Source organism: Cloeon dipterum, chromosome 2, assembly GCF_949628265.1.
Source record: "Cloeon dipterum chromosome 2, ieCloDipt1.1, whole genome shotgun sequence".
In the NCBI taxonomy this organism is placed as follows: Eukaryota; Metazoa; Arthropoda; class Insecta; order Ephemeroptera; family Baetidae; genus Cloeon; species Cloeon dipterum.
The window spans coordinates 31,729,760-31,745,585 of record NC_088787.1 but is presented as its reverse complement, the minus strand read 5'-3'; the positions used below and the strand labels follow the sequence as shown (position 1 = coordinate 31,745,585).

The 15,826-nt window shown below is 41.8% G+C and overlaps 3 protein-coding genes across 6 annotated transcripts in view; 1 reads left to right on the top strand and 2 right to left on the bottom strand.

Annotated features, from left to right (window-relative positions):
* The window catches only part of zfh1 (Zn finger homeodomain 1), a 243,756-nt gene extending 236,941 nt beyond the window's left edge, over positions 1 to 6,815 (bottom strand). For 2 of the 3 annotated variants that reach the window (XM_065481211.1, XM_065481213.1), the window contains exon 1: positions 6,374 to 6,813. In XM_065481211.1, coding sequence (XP_065337283.1) covers positions 6,374 to 6,440 — 67 coding nt within the window. In that variant the 5' untranslated portion in view covers positions 6,441 to 6,813. Of the gene's footprint in view, positions 1 to 6,373 lie in introns of all 3 variants that reach the window. The other variant, XM_065481214.1, reaches the window with a different exon arrangement.
* Positions 6,816 to 7,860: 1,045 nt separating this feature from the next.
* On the top strand, positions 7,861 to 11,646 carry IntS11 (integrator complex subunit 11). Its single transcript, XM_065477372.1, has 11 exons — positions 7,861 to 8,051; positions 8,121 to 8,218; positions 8,280 to 8,465; positions 8,521 to 8,742; positions 8,804 to 8,925; positions 9,313 to 9,703; positions 10,450 to 10,563; positions 10,615 to 10,746; positions 10,794 to 10,976; positions 11,037 to 11,185; positions 11,430 to 11,646. The coding sequence occupies exons 1-11, from the start codon at positions 8,024 to 8,026 to the stop codon at positions 11,602 to 11,604; spliced, it is 1,800 nt and encodes a 599-aa protein (XP_065333444.1). The 5' UTR covers positions 7,861 to 8,023; the 3' UTR covers positions 11,605 to 11,646.
* LOC135935222 (uncharacterized) lies at positions 11,636 to 15,790 on the bottom strand. 2 transcript variants are annotated; one of them, XR_010574188.1, is made up of 3 exons: positions 15,639 to 15,789; positions 12,475 to 12,621; positions 11,636 to 12,416 (listed from the first exon to the last, which is right to left on the bottom strand). XR_010574188.1 is itself a non-coding variant. In XM_065477377.1 (3 exons), the coding sequence occupies exons 1-3, from the start codon at positions 15,669 to 15,671 to the stop codon at positions 12,258 to 12,260; spliced, it is 324 nt and encodes a 107-aa protein (XP_065333449.1). In that variant the 5' UTR covers positions 15,672 to 15,790; the 3' UTR covers positions 11,636 to 12,257. The 2 variants fall into 2 exon arrangements, 1 of the variants encoding a protein (XP_065333449.1); XM_065477377.1 differs by having other exon boundaries at positions 11,636 to 12,401; positions 15,639 to 15,790.
* Between the last annotated feature and the right edge of the window lie 36 nt (positions 15,791 to 15,826).

The following is a 15,826-nucleotide window of genomic DNA, read 5'->3' as shown; positions in this document are numbered from 1 at the left end:
TTATTGTTCGTGCCCGAGATTGAATGAGCTCACCTTTCAGACGCGCATAACTACCCCTGTGCGCGTGCACACAAAGCGTGAGAAAGGCCGCTTGCTGCTGCTGCTGCTGTGTGTGTGTATTTATTGACGAATTTGAAGGCTTATCGATGCTTCTGAATGACGGGCCAGCCTCTTTGTTGGCTTTGTAATTAGAGCAGTCGGCCGTGAAAACAAAACCCGATTAACCTTTTGTCTGCGGCCGCACCTTGGACAAATGTTTTTCTTCCACGCGACTGCATCGCACCAAAACTGCAATTTTCATAAATATTTATCAATCAGAGCCGAAATCCAGTAATAGGGTGCGGGATTTCAATTTGGTTTGAGATCGCTTTGAGTGCAGGCCGCGCCTTGAGTGCAATTTTGGCTGCGGGCCTACCCTACCCCGAGCAGGGTGTTTGAGCATTGGATTCCGCCAGCAGATAGCTCGCTCTCACACCTTGAGGGAGAAAAAATCAGATGTGAGAGAAAGCGGGCGGAGTTGGGCAGGAAATTGGTGGAAAAATAAAAAGGAAAACCGCTGAGCGGCAGAGAAGGTGAAATGCAAGAAAAAGAAAAGGGGATGATCGAGCAATATCCCTCGCTGTATATTTTCGTTGGCTTAGCCGCAAGATTTTTTAACGCTGTATATAACGCAAATTTGCATTTTTTTAGTTAAACCACGTGTCGATTGGAGTTAATCACTCGCCACTTGTGATAAAAATTTTTCTGCGCACTTGGGGCTGGGGATGGTATATTTACTCCCCCTACTGACACGTCTGCGAACAGCCCCTAGTGCGTCGCCGGAGTCGTGTATTAATGGAACTAGGGGGCAGCTCCAAACAGACGCAAAGGTATGTAGATAGTGCGTCTAAGGTTTCATATTTCCCCTCTGGCCTCTTGTGTGCGAGAGACAGGAAGAGGTAAAAAGTGAGCGAGAGATGGAGGGCCTCGGCATCAGCCAGCGCACAGGGGCAGCGTTTCTTCCACCCCCGTAGAGCGCAGCACCTGGAAACCATTAACAATAACTGTCTCATCCATCCATTTGGCCGCGTTGCCGAGATTGTTTTCGAGATGAGCAGCAGCAGCCGTTGGCCAGATCGATAAATATACGTACTTTTCGGATAAATTACTTTGTCGATACGAGCCGTTTGATTAATTTTAGGTGCTTTCCTATATCTGCCATCAAGCAGACACCGACGCAGCGAGATGGAAACGTCAAATCGCGTCCGTTTTCCTCTTGATCAATGTTAAACGCTAATTCACTTAAAGGAGCGCATTTCAGAGCCGCAATGCACCTAATATCCAATTTTATTTTTAAAAATGGCGATAGCCTTTATTTCTTGCAATTGATAAAATATTTACAACAGTTAAAAAATTCGTTTAAACAAGACAAAATGTTTTGAGAGAAAGAAACGCAATACATACTTCTTGAAGTTCTCTTTCTCTCTAATTTTAGCCCTCGCAATCTGTCGTTTCTACATTGCCTAATCAGCAATTTATCACGCATGTTTATCTTTGAAACGAAAACTTCTCCGCGCCGTCGGAATTGGAGAGACAAAAAATAACTCGGTTCTCTGCTTCACATTTGAATAATTAATTTTAATTTTGGTAAATTGGCCCCGAGAAGTGTGTGACATAGTCAGCGGACCATAAATTAGGAGATCTTTTACAAATCGAACCGAAATAACCTCAAAAGAAAATTGGGGAGCGCTGGGCAAATTAGCTGATGAATGAACCGGAGTAATAGTCGAAATGAGAACACGTGCGACAGCAGCGATCGCGAGAGATTCCTAATTGTGCGTCTGTCTGTTGCCATGCGAGGTCAAAAAATGCTGTAGCAAGAATTTCGGTCATTATTCAGCGTCAAATTTAACCACAATGAAATGGAGAATCATTAATTTCAGAAAACGTGTTGCATTACTAAAAATGCATCCCTGATGAAACGTTAAAAGAAGTCATATTTTACCCGTCACCAAAATAATTTTTAGTTTTTTACTGTAGGATTCAATTCAAAATCAAATGCAAAGTAAAAAAATACTGCTTAGGTGCTTTTGCAACGCTTTCTTTCAGGTCACAATGCGAAATATTTGCAATTTGTTGGTCTGACAATGAGAGTAATTTTCAAAACTGAAAAATGTGACTTTTATTACACACAATTTCTTGTCGTAAAGCTCAGCGGCATTAGCGTTCGTTCTCGTCGTTTAATGAGCGAGCAAAAATGTGTGCATGTATTGACTTTGGCGTCGGTCCAAAGCGAATCTCTTTTTTCCTCTCGTCTAATATGTAAAACGTGCAGAGCACATCCTCTTAGGGGTTGCGAGCGAGCGAGCGAGAGAGAAAAGAGTTCACAATGGTTCAGAAGAAAAAGACAGACAGAGCGGAGAGTGTGCTTTTTTGATGCAGCAACAACTAGCCAGCACGGGTCGTCGGTTTGCAACAACAACAGTGGCGAGCCAGCGGCAGAGCGCAAAACGGAAGATTGCGATCCTAAAAATAAAACAAATGACACAGAGAGGCAATGGGAGGGAGAACGCCGGCACAATGACACGCGGGCCAAATTATTATTTCAATTTCAGCGAGACGGTCGAAGGAGCAATTTTTCGCGTCGGTTGCGAAAAGCGGAATTTTGGACTCCCGCGTGCATACATCAACTTTTAATTGTGCATAGTGACTCGCTTCAAGATTTACATGCGTTAATTTCAACAGCAGATCTTTAATTTCCCAGTCTTAGCAAAAAATGTCTCATTCTTTTTTTTAATAAATTTCACAGCAAAAAATAAAACTACAACTTTTGCATTTTTTTTCTGAAAAGCATTTAAATAGAAATTAATTTTAAATTACTTCAAATATTTTTATCCTTTGCTATATTCGAGGTCCATTTATTTTCAAGATATAACTGAACACAAGCATCTTTTGACGCCCCGGCAGATCCACCAAACGATATCGAGTGCACTTTTTTTAGGAGGAAATTAGTTTGCGCGTCATGTCGGCGAGCAGCAATGTGCACCAACGCAGAAAGCACACCTCTAGAAATAAATCGAGAAAAGCTGGTGGTGGTGGTGTTTTCGCTCGCTGCAATTAACTGCTGCGCCCGAACACACGCGCGCGCGGGTTGCTTCAATATTTTGCTTTGCAGGCATGCGGCGATGCGCGTCGCTCTCTCGGTGTTGCAACTGCCGGGGAAAAAACAAAGCTTCCCGCAGCTATAAATATCCTTTAAATCACGTGCGGGGAAAATTCCGTTTTTTAAGGGATGTTCAGCAAACACGGAAATTTAAAATTTTCAGGGGGTTGAAAGGGTGGGGCGTAGGGCCCTTCGGCTATCTAGAAGAGGTCATGACGAGTCGAATGGTGTGCGGTTTTTATAAATCTGACCCTTAGAAGGTGGAAGGTGAGATTTGGTAAAAAAAAACGTGTGTTTAGTTTTGCGGCAATCACAAAATCTCGGGTTCTAAGCGTTAAAAATACAAAAACTGCGTACCGTTCGACTCGTCTTGACATCCCATGAAGTTTCAGTGAGATAAACTCCGAATTTCGTTGTGCAGTGAAGTGCAAACAATAAAAAATGTAAGGTTTTCGCTTATATAGGATGCAAAAAGGGGGTTGAAGAATTGGCACCCTTAGACTGCTTTGGCTATCTAGGGGAGGTTGAGACGAACCTAATGGTGTGCGAGTTTTGAATATCTGACCATTAGAAGCTGAGATTTGGGCGTGCAAACATTTTTGAAACCAGGAACTTTTAAGTATTTTTTATTAAAAGACCAAAGCAAAACGCATCTCTACATTTTAATACATGTAACCTAATTTTTTCCGCTCTACAAGATAGTAATCTAAAAATTAAAAACCGCTCAACTGGTTGTGAACTTGCACTGAAATTGAACTTCTTTGAATTAACGAAATAGATTTTTCGGATACGGAATGAAAAATGTTGAAAAAGGTTGAAGTCATTCTGGAGTGAAAGGGGGCTGATTCAGCAAAATGTGCGCATCCATCTATTTTTACTCTCCATTAAAGGTGCGTGCGGCAATAAATCGCGGAGCGCGTCTCTCACGCCAACGGCGCAGCATATGAGGAAGAAGTGATAGATTCTCCTAATATTGCTCTGCGAATGTGCTCCGCTGGCTGCACCAAATATGGAGGAACGCATCCAACTTTTTGCAGAGGGAGAGAAAATAAATATTTTTGTTTGGCCATAGAGAGAAAGTATTTATTGAGCCGACTTCCTTCCGACAGGTGAAACAATATTTTCGATTCGCTCTCTCTCTCTCTCTCTCGGTGAAATACAGCGGCTAAGTGATAAACTTTTTCATACACTTTTTCACACTCTTTTCATCCTTTCGCGGCGGCAATTGATTTATCACGCCTTTTATATTTATTGCAAATAAATCTCCCGGCAGCGGCAGCGACGCCGTTTTATCCTCATTGACACTCAGGGGCGCGCAAACACATAATACGCAAAAACGAGCACACGCTTTTATTGTTCTCTGCTCGACGCGCCAGTGATTTATTTTGATTTTCAGTTAATTGCTTGATAAACCACCTAATCAGCGATTTCACAAATCGATGAAAATTGGAATTCGAGCCGTAAATTAGTGTCTGTTGCGAGCATAAATTTCATCTCGGTACACTCTCGCGGTGTTGGATGCGTGGACTAGATGCTTCGTGTCCCACCGGAGCAGTCAAGAGGGCAAGTGGTTGGAATAGGGCATTCGGACATAAATCACCTGTTTATTTACCAGCCGAGCGTGTATTTCTATCGATGATGGCCGCGCGGTGGCTGCCGCTCGTACATCATCATCAGCATCGAGTTATAATACAAGGGCAGCGCAAGGGGAATCTTTTTATCTGTTTTTTAGTCTCATCTCCACCTCCCGCCCGTCCCACCCATCCACCCACCACAAACATCATGGCCGCCGCACCAGCAAGTTGATTTATTTCTTCACGCGACCAAATCACTTTTAAATTTACGCTGTTGAGCTTTTTCGTTAAAAATTCATTTTATTTTTTAATCTGGATGTTTCTTTTTTTAATTACAATCTCAAATTAGCTGTGTCGGTGAAAACAGTACTGCACATTGCGGAATTTGTTTAAAAATTAATCTAGGACACAGGAAAGCAGTTAAGTCTGACCCTGGTTGTGAAAAAGAGCAAAGTCAACATCAGTTATAATTCAGGTAGCCACAACTTACTTTCCAGCTGAGTAGCTTCATTTCCAAGGTCAAATGAAATAAATAAATAACAATTATTCTTTAACCTGTGTATAATAAACTTCCGGCGAAGATTCGTGGTGATGCGCAGTATGCCGTTTTCGAGAAGCGGCTGAAAATATTTGTAGATTCTAATATAACACATTTTATAGCTTTGATGACTCACAATAAATTTAATGTATAAACTTAATATGTTTAATTTGACTAATTTTGTAAATACACGGATAGAACTTCGAGAGAGAAGCTTGAATTTATATGCTGCTTGTATAATGGAAATAAAAATAAAAACAAATACAAAAACTCAAATATTTAAAGAGGATTGCTGCTGGAAAACCTTAGAATATTCTAGTTGCCAATATATGAACTTATGTCTTATGATTCAGTTAAAGCCAAAATCAAATTAAGTTGCGCTGAATTTTTTTGATAAAAGTGGCTGCAAAGTTTGCTCATGCTTTTCAAATGGTGAGGACTGTCTCCTTAATTTGAAAGCCTATTTTATTTCGCACAACAAAAAGTTTCCCTAAAAGGTTTCACTCGCTGTTAGACAGATCTCGACGAGAGGAATCGAAATTTTTCAAGAAAATGTGGTCAAGCGCTGCCAATTGTGGAGAAAATTTGAAAAATTTGAATATTTCTGTAGCAAGGTTATTTTTTATTATTGCAAATTGAAGAAAAATTATTTACCGATCAACTGCCCATTGAATGCAACAATTCAAGTAATTTTCGACTGTCACCTTGTATCAATCCACTTTAATTAGAGCTAAATTAGCACTTAAGATTGTCGACAATTTTTAGCGAGAGCTTTTTAAGTGGCGTCAGCTGCGTGCGGTGGATGGATGCTCCATCCAAAAATAAAGAAACGAATGAGTGAGCGCGAAAGCAAGTGGTGATCTTTGCGAGGGCGGACAGTCGTCACCAAATCCTGACACTTTTTCCTACTTTCTGCTAATTAACTTTAAAATTCATAGTTATCTGGAATATAATTGTCAGCAAAACGTAGACTCGGCTAAAAAAAATATCATTTGACCTGAGCAGATTTGAGTAATTCAAATCGCATTTATAAGTGTAAGAGAGGAAGTGAGTAAAAATTGATAAGCGCGGCTTCCCGTGTGTCGTTTGTGCATTTAAACGCGTGTTATTTCCACTCACCTTTTTTCCTCTGCGGTTTGGCCTGCTTCCGTCGACACCTCGCGGCCTCGCTGCCGTTGCTCGCCATTTGTCCGTCGGTGCACTGGTCAGGGTCGGTCACTGTGCCAGCATCATCGTCCCTGCAGGTGCCAGGGCGCAGCAGCACCACCCTGGGCACTGTCACTGTCGCTGCCGATGCCGATGCGGCGCCGCAGCAGCAATGTCACTCGAGCACGAAATCACGCCGGCCTCCCAGATGGCGTCAGGTCGCTGCTCAGGCCGTTCAGGCTGCTCAGGGCGTGCGGAACCGGCGAATTCGGGCTAAACGCGCGGCACGAGCAAGCGAGCGCACACACCACACACACACCGCAGCCACACGGTGCTGGCGCCGACCCAGAGAACCGAGTGCTTTTGCTTCTGTTGTCGCAAAAGCAGTTTGCCGCTGGCTCAGCAGAGGTCACAACAGCACGGAATACGGAATACCAATGCCGCTCTCTCACTCACTCGCACTCACCATACTCGCTGCCGGCCCACGGAACTTGCGCGACCATCCGCAAAGCAGGACTAAATAAAACAAGACTTCTTATGTTTTTAGCAATTTTCCAGTGCTGTGGTTCTTTATTATTGCCGATGGGATATAAATAAAAATATTGATTTGAATCAGGAAATAAACGAAGGTGATTTTTTAAAGCGCACCCGTCTCTAGGAAAGCTTCATGTTCATAATTCTGGTAGCAGGGGTTTGAGGTCCGTCATTTTTACTGAAATTATATAGGCCCTTTAAATTTCGTAGAACAAAAATTCGGATACCGTTGAAATTGTCTCGTCAAGTGGAACAACTTTCCTGTTGACCCCAAAATGGTAGGTCATAGGTCAAGTTCACTAAAATCGAATTTTTTAAATAAAACTCAAATTTGAGCATGAATGCATCCATATTTTTTTAATTTTGAGATTACCATCTTGTAGAGCTCCAAAAATTAGGTTAAACAAGTTAAAAATTAGAACAGTATTTGACCTTAATCTTTAATAAAAAATTTATGCATTTTCTTGTTTTCAAAAATGTTTGCACACATTCACACTCCAAATTTCAGTTTTATAATGGTCAGATTTTCAAAAACTACACACCACTAGACTAATCTCAACCTCTCCTAGAAAGCGGAGGTAGTCTAAGGGTGCCAACTCTTCAACCCCCTTTTTGCACCATATAAACGTATGTAAAATTGCGATTTTTTTATTGTTTATTGCACCTTTACTGCGCAACGGAGGTTTAAGTCGTTTTAGTGTTCATCCTGAAACTACAGAAACATGAATTTGGGTTAAGAAGTATACATTTTTTGTAAATTTGACTCTTGGAAAAGCGAGATTAAATCAGATTGAATCGAAAAACTGTTTTTGTGACATAAAACAATCGATTTAGATGAATTCGCTGAAATCTCTCTCTGCCGCACCTCTTTCCCGCCAACTTTGTCTAAAGGCTATCGACCACGCCCCCAAGAAAATAACAACAACAAAACCTGCTAGTCCTGCTACTGCGTTTCTCTCTCACCTCACTGTGACAAGATTTTAGCCGGGATTTCAGCTCGTGATAATTAATAAAAACGTGTGTTATGAAGAGCAGTGTAAATTGAACTTAAGTTCTTTTGTATTACGTTGAAGAGAACAAAGGAAAACAATGCCGGATATCAAGATAACTCCCTTAGGTATGAAACGATTTGAAAAAATGTCATTTTATTTAATAACTAGTTTAACAATCAATTTTTGCATCTCAGGAGCTGGCCAAGACGTTGGCAGAAGCTGCATTCTCATTTCAATTGGGGGCAAAAACGTGATGATGGACTGTGGAATGCACATGGGCTATAATGACGAGGTAATTAATGTTTAGAACAACCTCGGGTTTGTGTGATTGAATTTTACTCAATTAATTACAGCGTCGCTTTCCTGACTTCACGTACATCGCACCGCAAGGTCCATTGGACAACTTCTTGGACTGCGTCATCATTTCCCATTTTCACCTAGACCACTGTGGAGCTTTGCCTTTTCTCACGGAAATGTTCGGGTACTCTGGGCCGATTTTGATGACCCACCCAACCAAGGCCATTTGTCCAATTCTTTTGGTAACACTTTACAAGAAAGCGAGCGACAACATAATCCAATAATGCGTGTCTTCAGGAGGACATGAGGAAAGTTGCGGTGGAACGGAAAGGCGAAAGCAACTTCTTCACCTCGCAGCACATCAAGGATTGCATGAAGAAAGTGACAGCCGTGACCCTGCATCAGAGCCTCAAGGTTGGCAAGGACCAGGTCCTTGAGGTCAAAGCCTATTATGCTGGACACGTCCTGGGAGCAGCCATGTTCAGAATCACCGTCGGCTCGCAGTCCATCGTGTACACAGTAAACACGGCACCATTTTAAATTAATTTTCTTTTAAATTTAAAAAAAACTTGAATTTCAGGGTGATTACAACATGACTCCAGACAGGCATCTCGGCGCAGCTTGGATTGACAAGTGCAGGCCGGATTTGCTCATTACCGAATCTACCTATGCCACAACAATTCGTGATTCAAAGAGATGCAGGTAGGTCTTTCTACAAGAGACCATTATAACAGGTGATAAATCGAATCCTGGCGTCAGGGTGGCCCTCAAGCGATCAATATCATCAATTCCCATGTATGATGGGCTTGGTTTTGGTTCGATTATTTGCAAGTTCTGCACACAGTTAGGCACGTCAGGGTGTTTCCTGAGCATCCCGGTGGCTTCTAAAGGGTCATACCCGTTCAAAAGTAGTGCAAATCATTCAATTCGAACCATAACAGGGCCTACAGACGTTGGTTAAAATGGGAAATCGATCGTTCGAGGGCTACCCTGACGCCAGGGTTCGATTTCTTACCTGTTCTGATGGCTTAATCTGACTTCCCAGCATTTTCCAAGGGTAAAAATTAATTGAGTATTCATTCATTTCAGAGAGCGAGACTTTCTGAAAAAAGTGCACGAGTGTGTGGACCGAGGAGGAAAAGTTCTGATCCCTGTGTTCGCCCTGGGCCGAGCGCAGGAACTGTGCATTCTGCTGGAAACCTACTGGGAGCGGATGAACCTGAAAGCTCCAATCTACTTCGCCCTCGGACTGACAGAGAAGGCAAACAACTATTACAAGATGTTCATCACGTGGACAAACCAGAAAATCCGCAAGACCTTCGTGCAGCGCAACATGTTTGACTTCAAACACATCAAGCCGTTTGACAAGTCCTACATCGACAATCAAGGGCCAATGGTCGTGTTTGCCACGCCTGGAATGCTGCACGCTGGTCTCTCGTTGGCCATTTTCAAAAAGTGGGCTCCATCTGAAACCAACATGGTGAGTTAGGCAACGGGTTCACCAAAATGACTAGGGCTGCGGTTCTGTGGTTAAAACCCCCGTTTTTAAATTAATGCAAATCTGAAACGAGATTTTTCTTCTTTTGGTTGAGCACCAGTTTGACTGGAAAATATGTGACCATTTTCTCGGAAAATCGAAATGAAATATTTGAAAATCTTGTAGCATACAAAATTGAGAATATCCAGAGTTCTAATTTTTGAGTTTATTGTAAAATTTCGAAAATCTCTAAGGTAGTTCAATTTAATTACATTCCAAGCATTTGATAAAATGCTGCCATTAGTACATAATATGTAACATGCCTAGGAACTTTCAGGATGGTGAAAATTTTGGTTTTTAAGATATTTAGATGTAGAAAAATAAAGTTTTCGAGTTGGGGGAATTCCGCGAAAATCAAAATCGCTTGATCATATTTATGATTTTTGCCGTCGTAAAATGCTGGGAAATTAACATCAAAACAGATAAGAAATCGAACCCAGGCGTCAGGGCAGTCCACGAAATATCTCAATTTCCATTTGTAGCCACTTAAATGATACCTGACCTGCACCTGACGTGCTCTGTTTTGATTTGATCTTAAAAATTTGCACACCGTTGGAACGGCCAAGTCAAGAGCTTTCGGATTATGTTCAATTTGACCCTTTTGAAGTAACCAGGGTGCTCAGGAAAAGCCCTGATGTGCCCAAAATGTCGTGTCTGAGCAAAAAAGTCAAAATTGCACATTTTTTCAGGTTATTATGCCTGGCTACTGTGTAGCTGGAACTGTTGGACACAAAATTCTGAATGGAGCCAAGAAAGTTGAATTTGAAAACAGGCAGTTCGTTGAAGTGAAAATGTCTGTTGAGGTAAATTTAATTTCCAATAGCAAACTTTTGAATTAACTGACAAACTGGCAGTACATGTCTTTCTCGGCACACGCCGACGCTAAGGGAATCATGCAGCTAATCCAGTATTGCGAACCGAAAAATGTGATGCTGGTGCACGGAGAAGGCAAGAAGATGAATTTCTTGAAGGAGAAAATCCAGCAGGTTAGTGTTTACTAAAATTAATCGGCACTATTAAAACCTTGGCAAAGGAATTCGGGGTGAAGTGCTACACGCCGTCGAACGGTGAAACAAGCGTGATTCATACAGTGCCGTCGATCGCCGTGGACATTGACCTGCCACTGCTCAAATCAGAAGCCAAGCAGTACAACTCGCAGCCGCCAGATCCAAAGAAGCAGCGGCTCTTGCACGGCGTCCTCGTCATGAAAGACAATGTATGGAAATTGCCTTCCCTTTCAATTGAGCCAATTTTATTGAGTCAATTACTATTGCAGGCGAGCACAATGTGCCTCATGGATGTGGAGCAAGCCTGCAGAGAAGCAGGCATTGCGCGGCATGTGCTGCGCTTTTCATCCACAATCACTGTCGACGATGCCGGCCCCTCCAGCAAAACCACTGATAAATTGTACCAAATGATTAAAAGGTTAGTATTGGCTAATATACCGGCAGGTCGAAATAACAAAGGTGGTCAGAAAATCGGAGAAACGGGCCATGAAAAGGAGATGTTCTTATTTTATTTTAACTCAGAAGACCTTATTTCTCCAGATGTACTGGCGAACTTGGTTATTTCGACACCTCACACACCAGTATGGTGTCCCTTTGAACAAGAATCTAATACACGCTTTTGAATTTGTCATTTTTACTAATTATTTATTTTTTTATTTCAGTCACCTGGACGATTTTAACGTGCACCTGACCGACGGCGCCATCAATGTGGAATCAGTAATGGTCAACGTCGACTGCTCTGAGAATGACAAGAAAAATATTCTCGTCTCTTGGACAAACGAGGACGAGGAGTTGGGAAGCTTTATTCTCAAGTTGCTACAAAACATGGGTCGATGAACAATTGTTGTCAAATAAATTAACTGATGCATTTCTATTTAATTTAGGATTTATTAGTGGTAAACATCAATTCTTTAAGCTTACAAGATGAGAACAGTTCTTAATATAAGATCTCAAAGAACCCAATCAATTGGTTTTCTATAACAGCACTGATAAATGCCAAAAATGTTTCTTTAAAATTTGAAAGGCAAGCAGCCTAAATGTTTTATCTTCCGTTCGTCTATCTGCTGCTAAATCGAAGGCAGGTGCTTGGCAATAAGGATTTTTCTTGAACCAGGTCCACAAATTGTCCGTTTTGATAGAAGCAAATACGAATTTATTCTTTATTGCTTGTAGGTTGTAGGTGAGACTTGTGTGTGTTTAAAAATAAATGCAGTTAGTCTTGAGGCGAGACGAAGAGACGAGTATTAAAACACCGCGCGCGAGTTTAAAAATTATATATGTATAATAGTTGTACACGTAGTTGTTGTAAAATATAGGACAATTAGCTTGGTACATGCATATAGCTGCGTGCTTTGTCTGGCTCGCAGACAACATTGTATCGACAAACAGGTTGAAGCGAATGGATGAATGAGAGATGGATGAGTGGGTGTCGGGGTGAGTCGTGAAAGCACCGTGGCTGAATTTGACAGCTGCGCCTAGTCGTGGCTGCATCACCTCGAGTCCCAAGCACCGGGCGACACAAATTCTGGCAGGCGTTCATCGACGTCCAATGCTTTCTTCACAGTTGCAGGCGTGCAGTCCATAATGGCGTAGTAATTACACATGGAGGAGAGTGTGATGGCGTCGGGGATGACCTGCTCGGTGCATTACTAACGTGTTAACAACCAAAATTAAGCCTCGACTGACTCCTCAAGAGAATTAAACTACCTCGGGTTGCTTCTTGCTCTCGTTCGGCGGCTCCTCGTCGATGTACTGCAGCTCCTCGTCGGCTATGCTCGGGATCTCCATGCCATCAGGTTTCTTCTCGTTTGATGATTTGTCCTCCCCCTTCCCATCTTTGGGCGGGTCCTTTCCCTGAAAATGTTATTAAAAAAAATTGGGACGAGTGAGATGTGATTTAATTTTAATAATGCTATTTAGATTTTAAATATTAAAAGATAGGACGAGATGTCACGAGTCAGAGGAAAAATTAGCAAATACGACGAAATTTACACTAGAAAACACAATATTATTTGTTTTACGGGATTTTGGAAAACTGATACTTCAGTATCTTATTTCCAAATGGTGTAATTAAAAAAAATGAGGTTTGCTTTGGACTCCTCTAACCAAGCCTGATCGAATTAACACCAAATTTGACGTCAAGGTTCACAACTGTTAATTTTAGTTTCTAATTAAAATTTTGGAAATGAACTCTTTACTTTGGAATTTTGAAAATGTGTTTTAAAGTTTCCCGTGATAATTTGGAACTTGAAACAGAAGCGAAAATTTCTGATTGATGTTATTTATTGTTTTCGAGAGATTCCACCTCAGAGCTCGAAAAACACGAATTATTAGACTTTTTCGTGTTTTTCATAATTTTTTAACACACAATCTTCGGTTTCTTATTATCAGAATTGCAAAATCTACCCACCGTTAGACTTGTCTCGACCTCCCCTGACCAGCTGAAGGGTTAAGGGATGCTCTCCCTTCACCCCAAAATTGATATGTTTCATCTCCATTAAACTGGAAATTTTATTATTTTGCACTTACATAAAATATTTACTTTTAATTTTTTCAAATGGTTTGGGGTGGTAATGTTGAGTAGTTTTAAATAATTTTGAGAAATTTACTTTTTAGTAAATTATTGCTTTAAAAATTAAAGCCAGGGGTGGAAAGGGGTGAGCACCCTCTTAACGTTTCAGCTGGTCAGAGGAGGTCGAGACGAGTCTAACGGTGTGCAGTTTTTGCAATTCTGATGATTAGAGCCTTACATTTGGCGTTGACAAAATTTGAATTCGTTTTCTGGTGTCAATTTCGTTTCGTTTGTGAGACAAAAATCAGTGTTGGAACGAGGAATTCAGTGGCATAGGCCGGTGGTTGAAATGAGGCGCAGAGACGCGGAAAAGCAAGTAGTGTGAAGGCCGTCTGGGGCGACGCAAATGAGATGAGAGGCGGGTGGGTGCATCGTACGGCAGCAAAGCAGACAGCGTGCTTCTGCTTTGGCATCGAGACACAAATATTGACCGGCTGTTTATTTAGCGGTGCTCCGTCAGAAATAGCCGCGAGAGAGCTGATCGTTGGTCTCTCGGCCGGTCGGCTGGCGGCTCTCTTGATTAGATCATCGCGAAGAGCCAGCAGCAGCAGCAGCCCGTCCGCCCGCCTGGTTCAAGGCTCAGCATTGCATGTACTCTCGCTTTTGCTTTTGCTTTGCTCTCCATCACAGCGGCATTTTCAGCTATAAATAGACGTGACACTGACTGCGATCGCCCACAGATCGCTTTTAATTCCTCGCGCGCTACAACACCGGCTCTCGATGCTATTTGCTTTTTGCTTGTCGATCAATAATCTCACGACCTGTCATGTCACTCAAGCAGTCGGGCCTGTTTTGACAGTGAGTGCTTATTTACGGGCAGCAAGAGAACCTGATTCGAAAAAAAATCTAATTGAAGAAGAGCTTCATTCATCGCTTAAATTTTGTATTTTTTTATCAGCTTTTTAAAATCCGTTATATTTTATTTAGCACTCAATTTACAAAAAAATGTATTTTGACATTTAAAATTTGTTCCGTGAGTTTATCAAATACTGATAAGAAAAAATTTAAAACGCATTTTACAGCTGGTTTTTACGTTTTAGAGTTGACTTCTTGTTGTTTCAAAACTGACTTATTTTGTAACTCTTTCGAGCTGACGTTTAACGAAAGCTGATAGCTGTTTCTTTAGGCTGAGTCATTTTTTGAGAGCGTTGCACCAAACTTTGAAACTTCAAATAATGAAATCAATTTAAAAAAAGGCCACTTTAATTACTTTGCCCTTTACTGATGAAATCGCTAAAAGCAATTAATTACTAGCAGCACAGACAGGCAGAATAAATTAGAGCTGCAAGGTAAGAATGACTCAACTCTTCGAAGCGACACTGTTTCAACGCAATTAAATTTTAATTCATGCTCAGCTGCACTGCACCCGTGTTGAAAATTCCTTGCCCGCATTCGTGTGCACGCTCACATTCAAAATCACGCTCCATATAAGACCAGTCAATGCCAAAGTGGAAACCACAACAATATTGTGAACCGTTTCTAAACCGCAGAGTCGTGCTTTCGATATCCAAGAAGAGCTGCAATGACACACGACTGACACGACTTCTCATCTAGCTCAAGAAATCACCTGTGCTCGGCTAGTTAAAAATATATTAATTAATTTTCTGAGGCCAAATAAAGAAATTTAACCCGATTTTTAAATAATTTCGTCGCTGCTATATACGTTGACGGTCCAACCAAATTCTATCGGTAAAAATTTCTCCGGTACATAAATGGATTTGGCCCAAATGACCCAATTTTTTACTCCCAAAATAGGAAAGGTGTTGCTTGCTTTGCTACTGTTATGGAATCGATCGTGCAACATTCCGTTAGTGGTGTTTAAGTGCACGAATCGGCTATTCAAATTTTCAATATGTATTTTAAAGATTAAAGGGCTCCAACAGCGAGCACCGTATGGAATGTGACCTCCGTCACCTCTGGCCAGAGCAACAACTCGTCCTGGCGAATCAAACGTCCTTTAAAGAGTCAAACGCAAACAAACAACAAACCCTCAAGGGTTGCAACATCCCCGCCATTCATTCGCGCCGACAATGGCAGACGTGACGCAAAAATTCCTTTTCTCACGTAGATTGGATTCCGAACAGATTTGGCAGAGCAAAAAAATAGTCGGTGGTTTGGCAGAGTGCCAAAATAATTGAAAAACATCTTCTCATCTCTAGAATGCAACAGGGCGGTGTTCAGTCCAGCCCGCCGCGAACGTCAAACGAGCGGCTCACTCGCTGGCAGGAGAATTGATTTAAAATTTTCCGAATTAAATGCATGCCAGGGTTCGGTCTGGAATGGTCTGGAAAATATTCACCTGTTTTTTGCAGCAAGAGCACAAATTCCCCATCACACCTCCGAGTCTGATCGCTCGCGGACTAAAATTTGTGTCACCCAAATGACGATCGAAAAATATAATAGGCAGGAGGAGCGGTGTTGCCAAGTCAACGGCACCTCCCGCTCCCGCGATTTGGAGAGAGGGGGCGCAAAACTACCAACGTAACA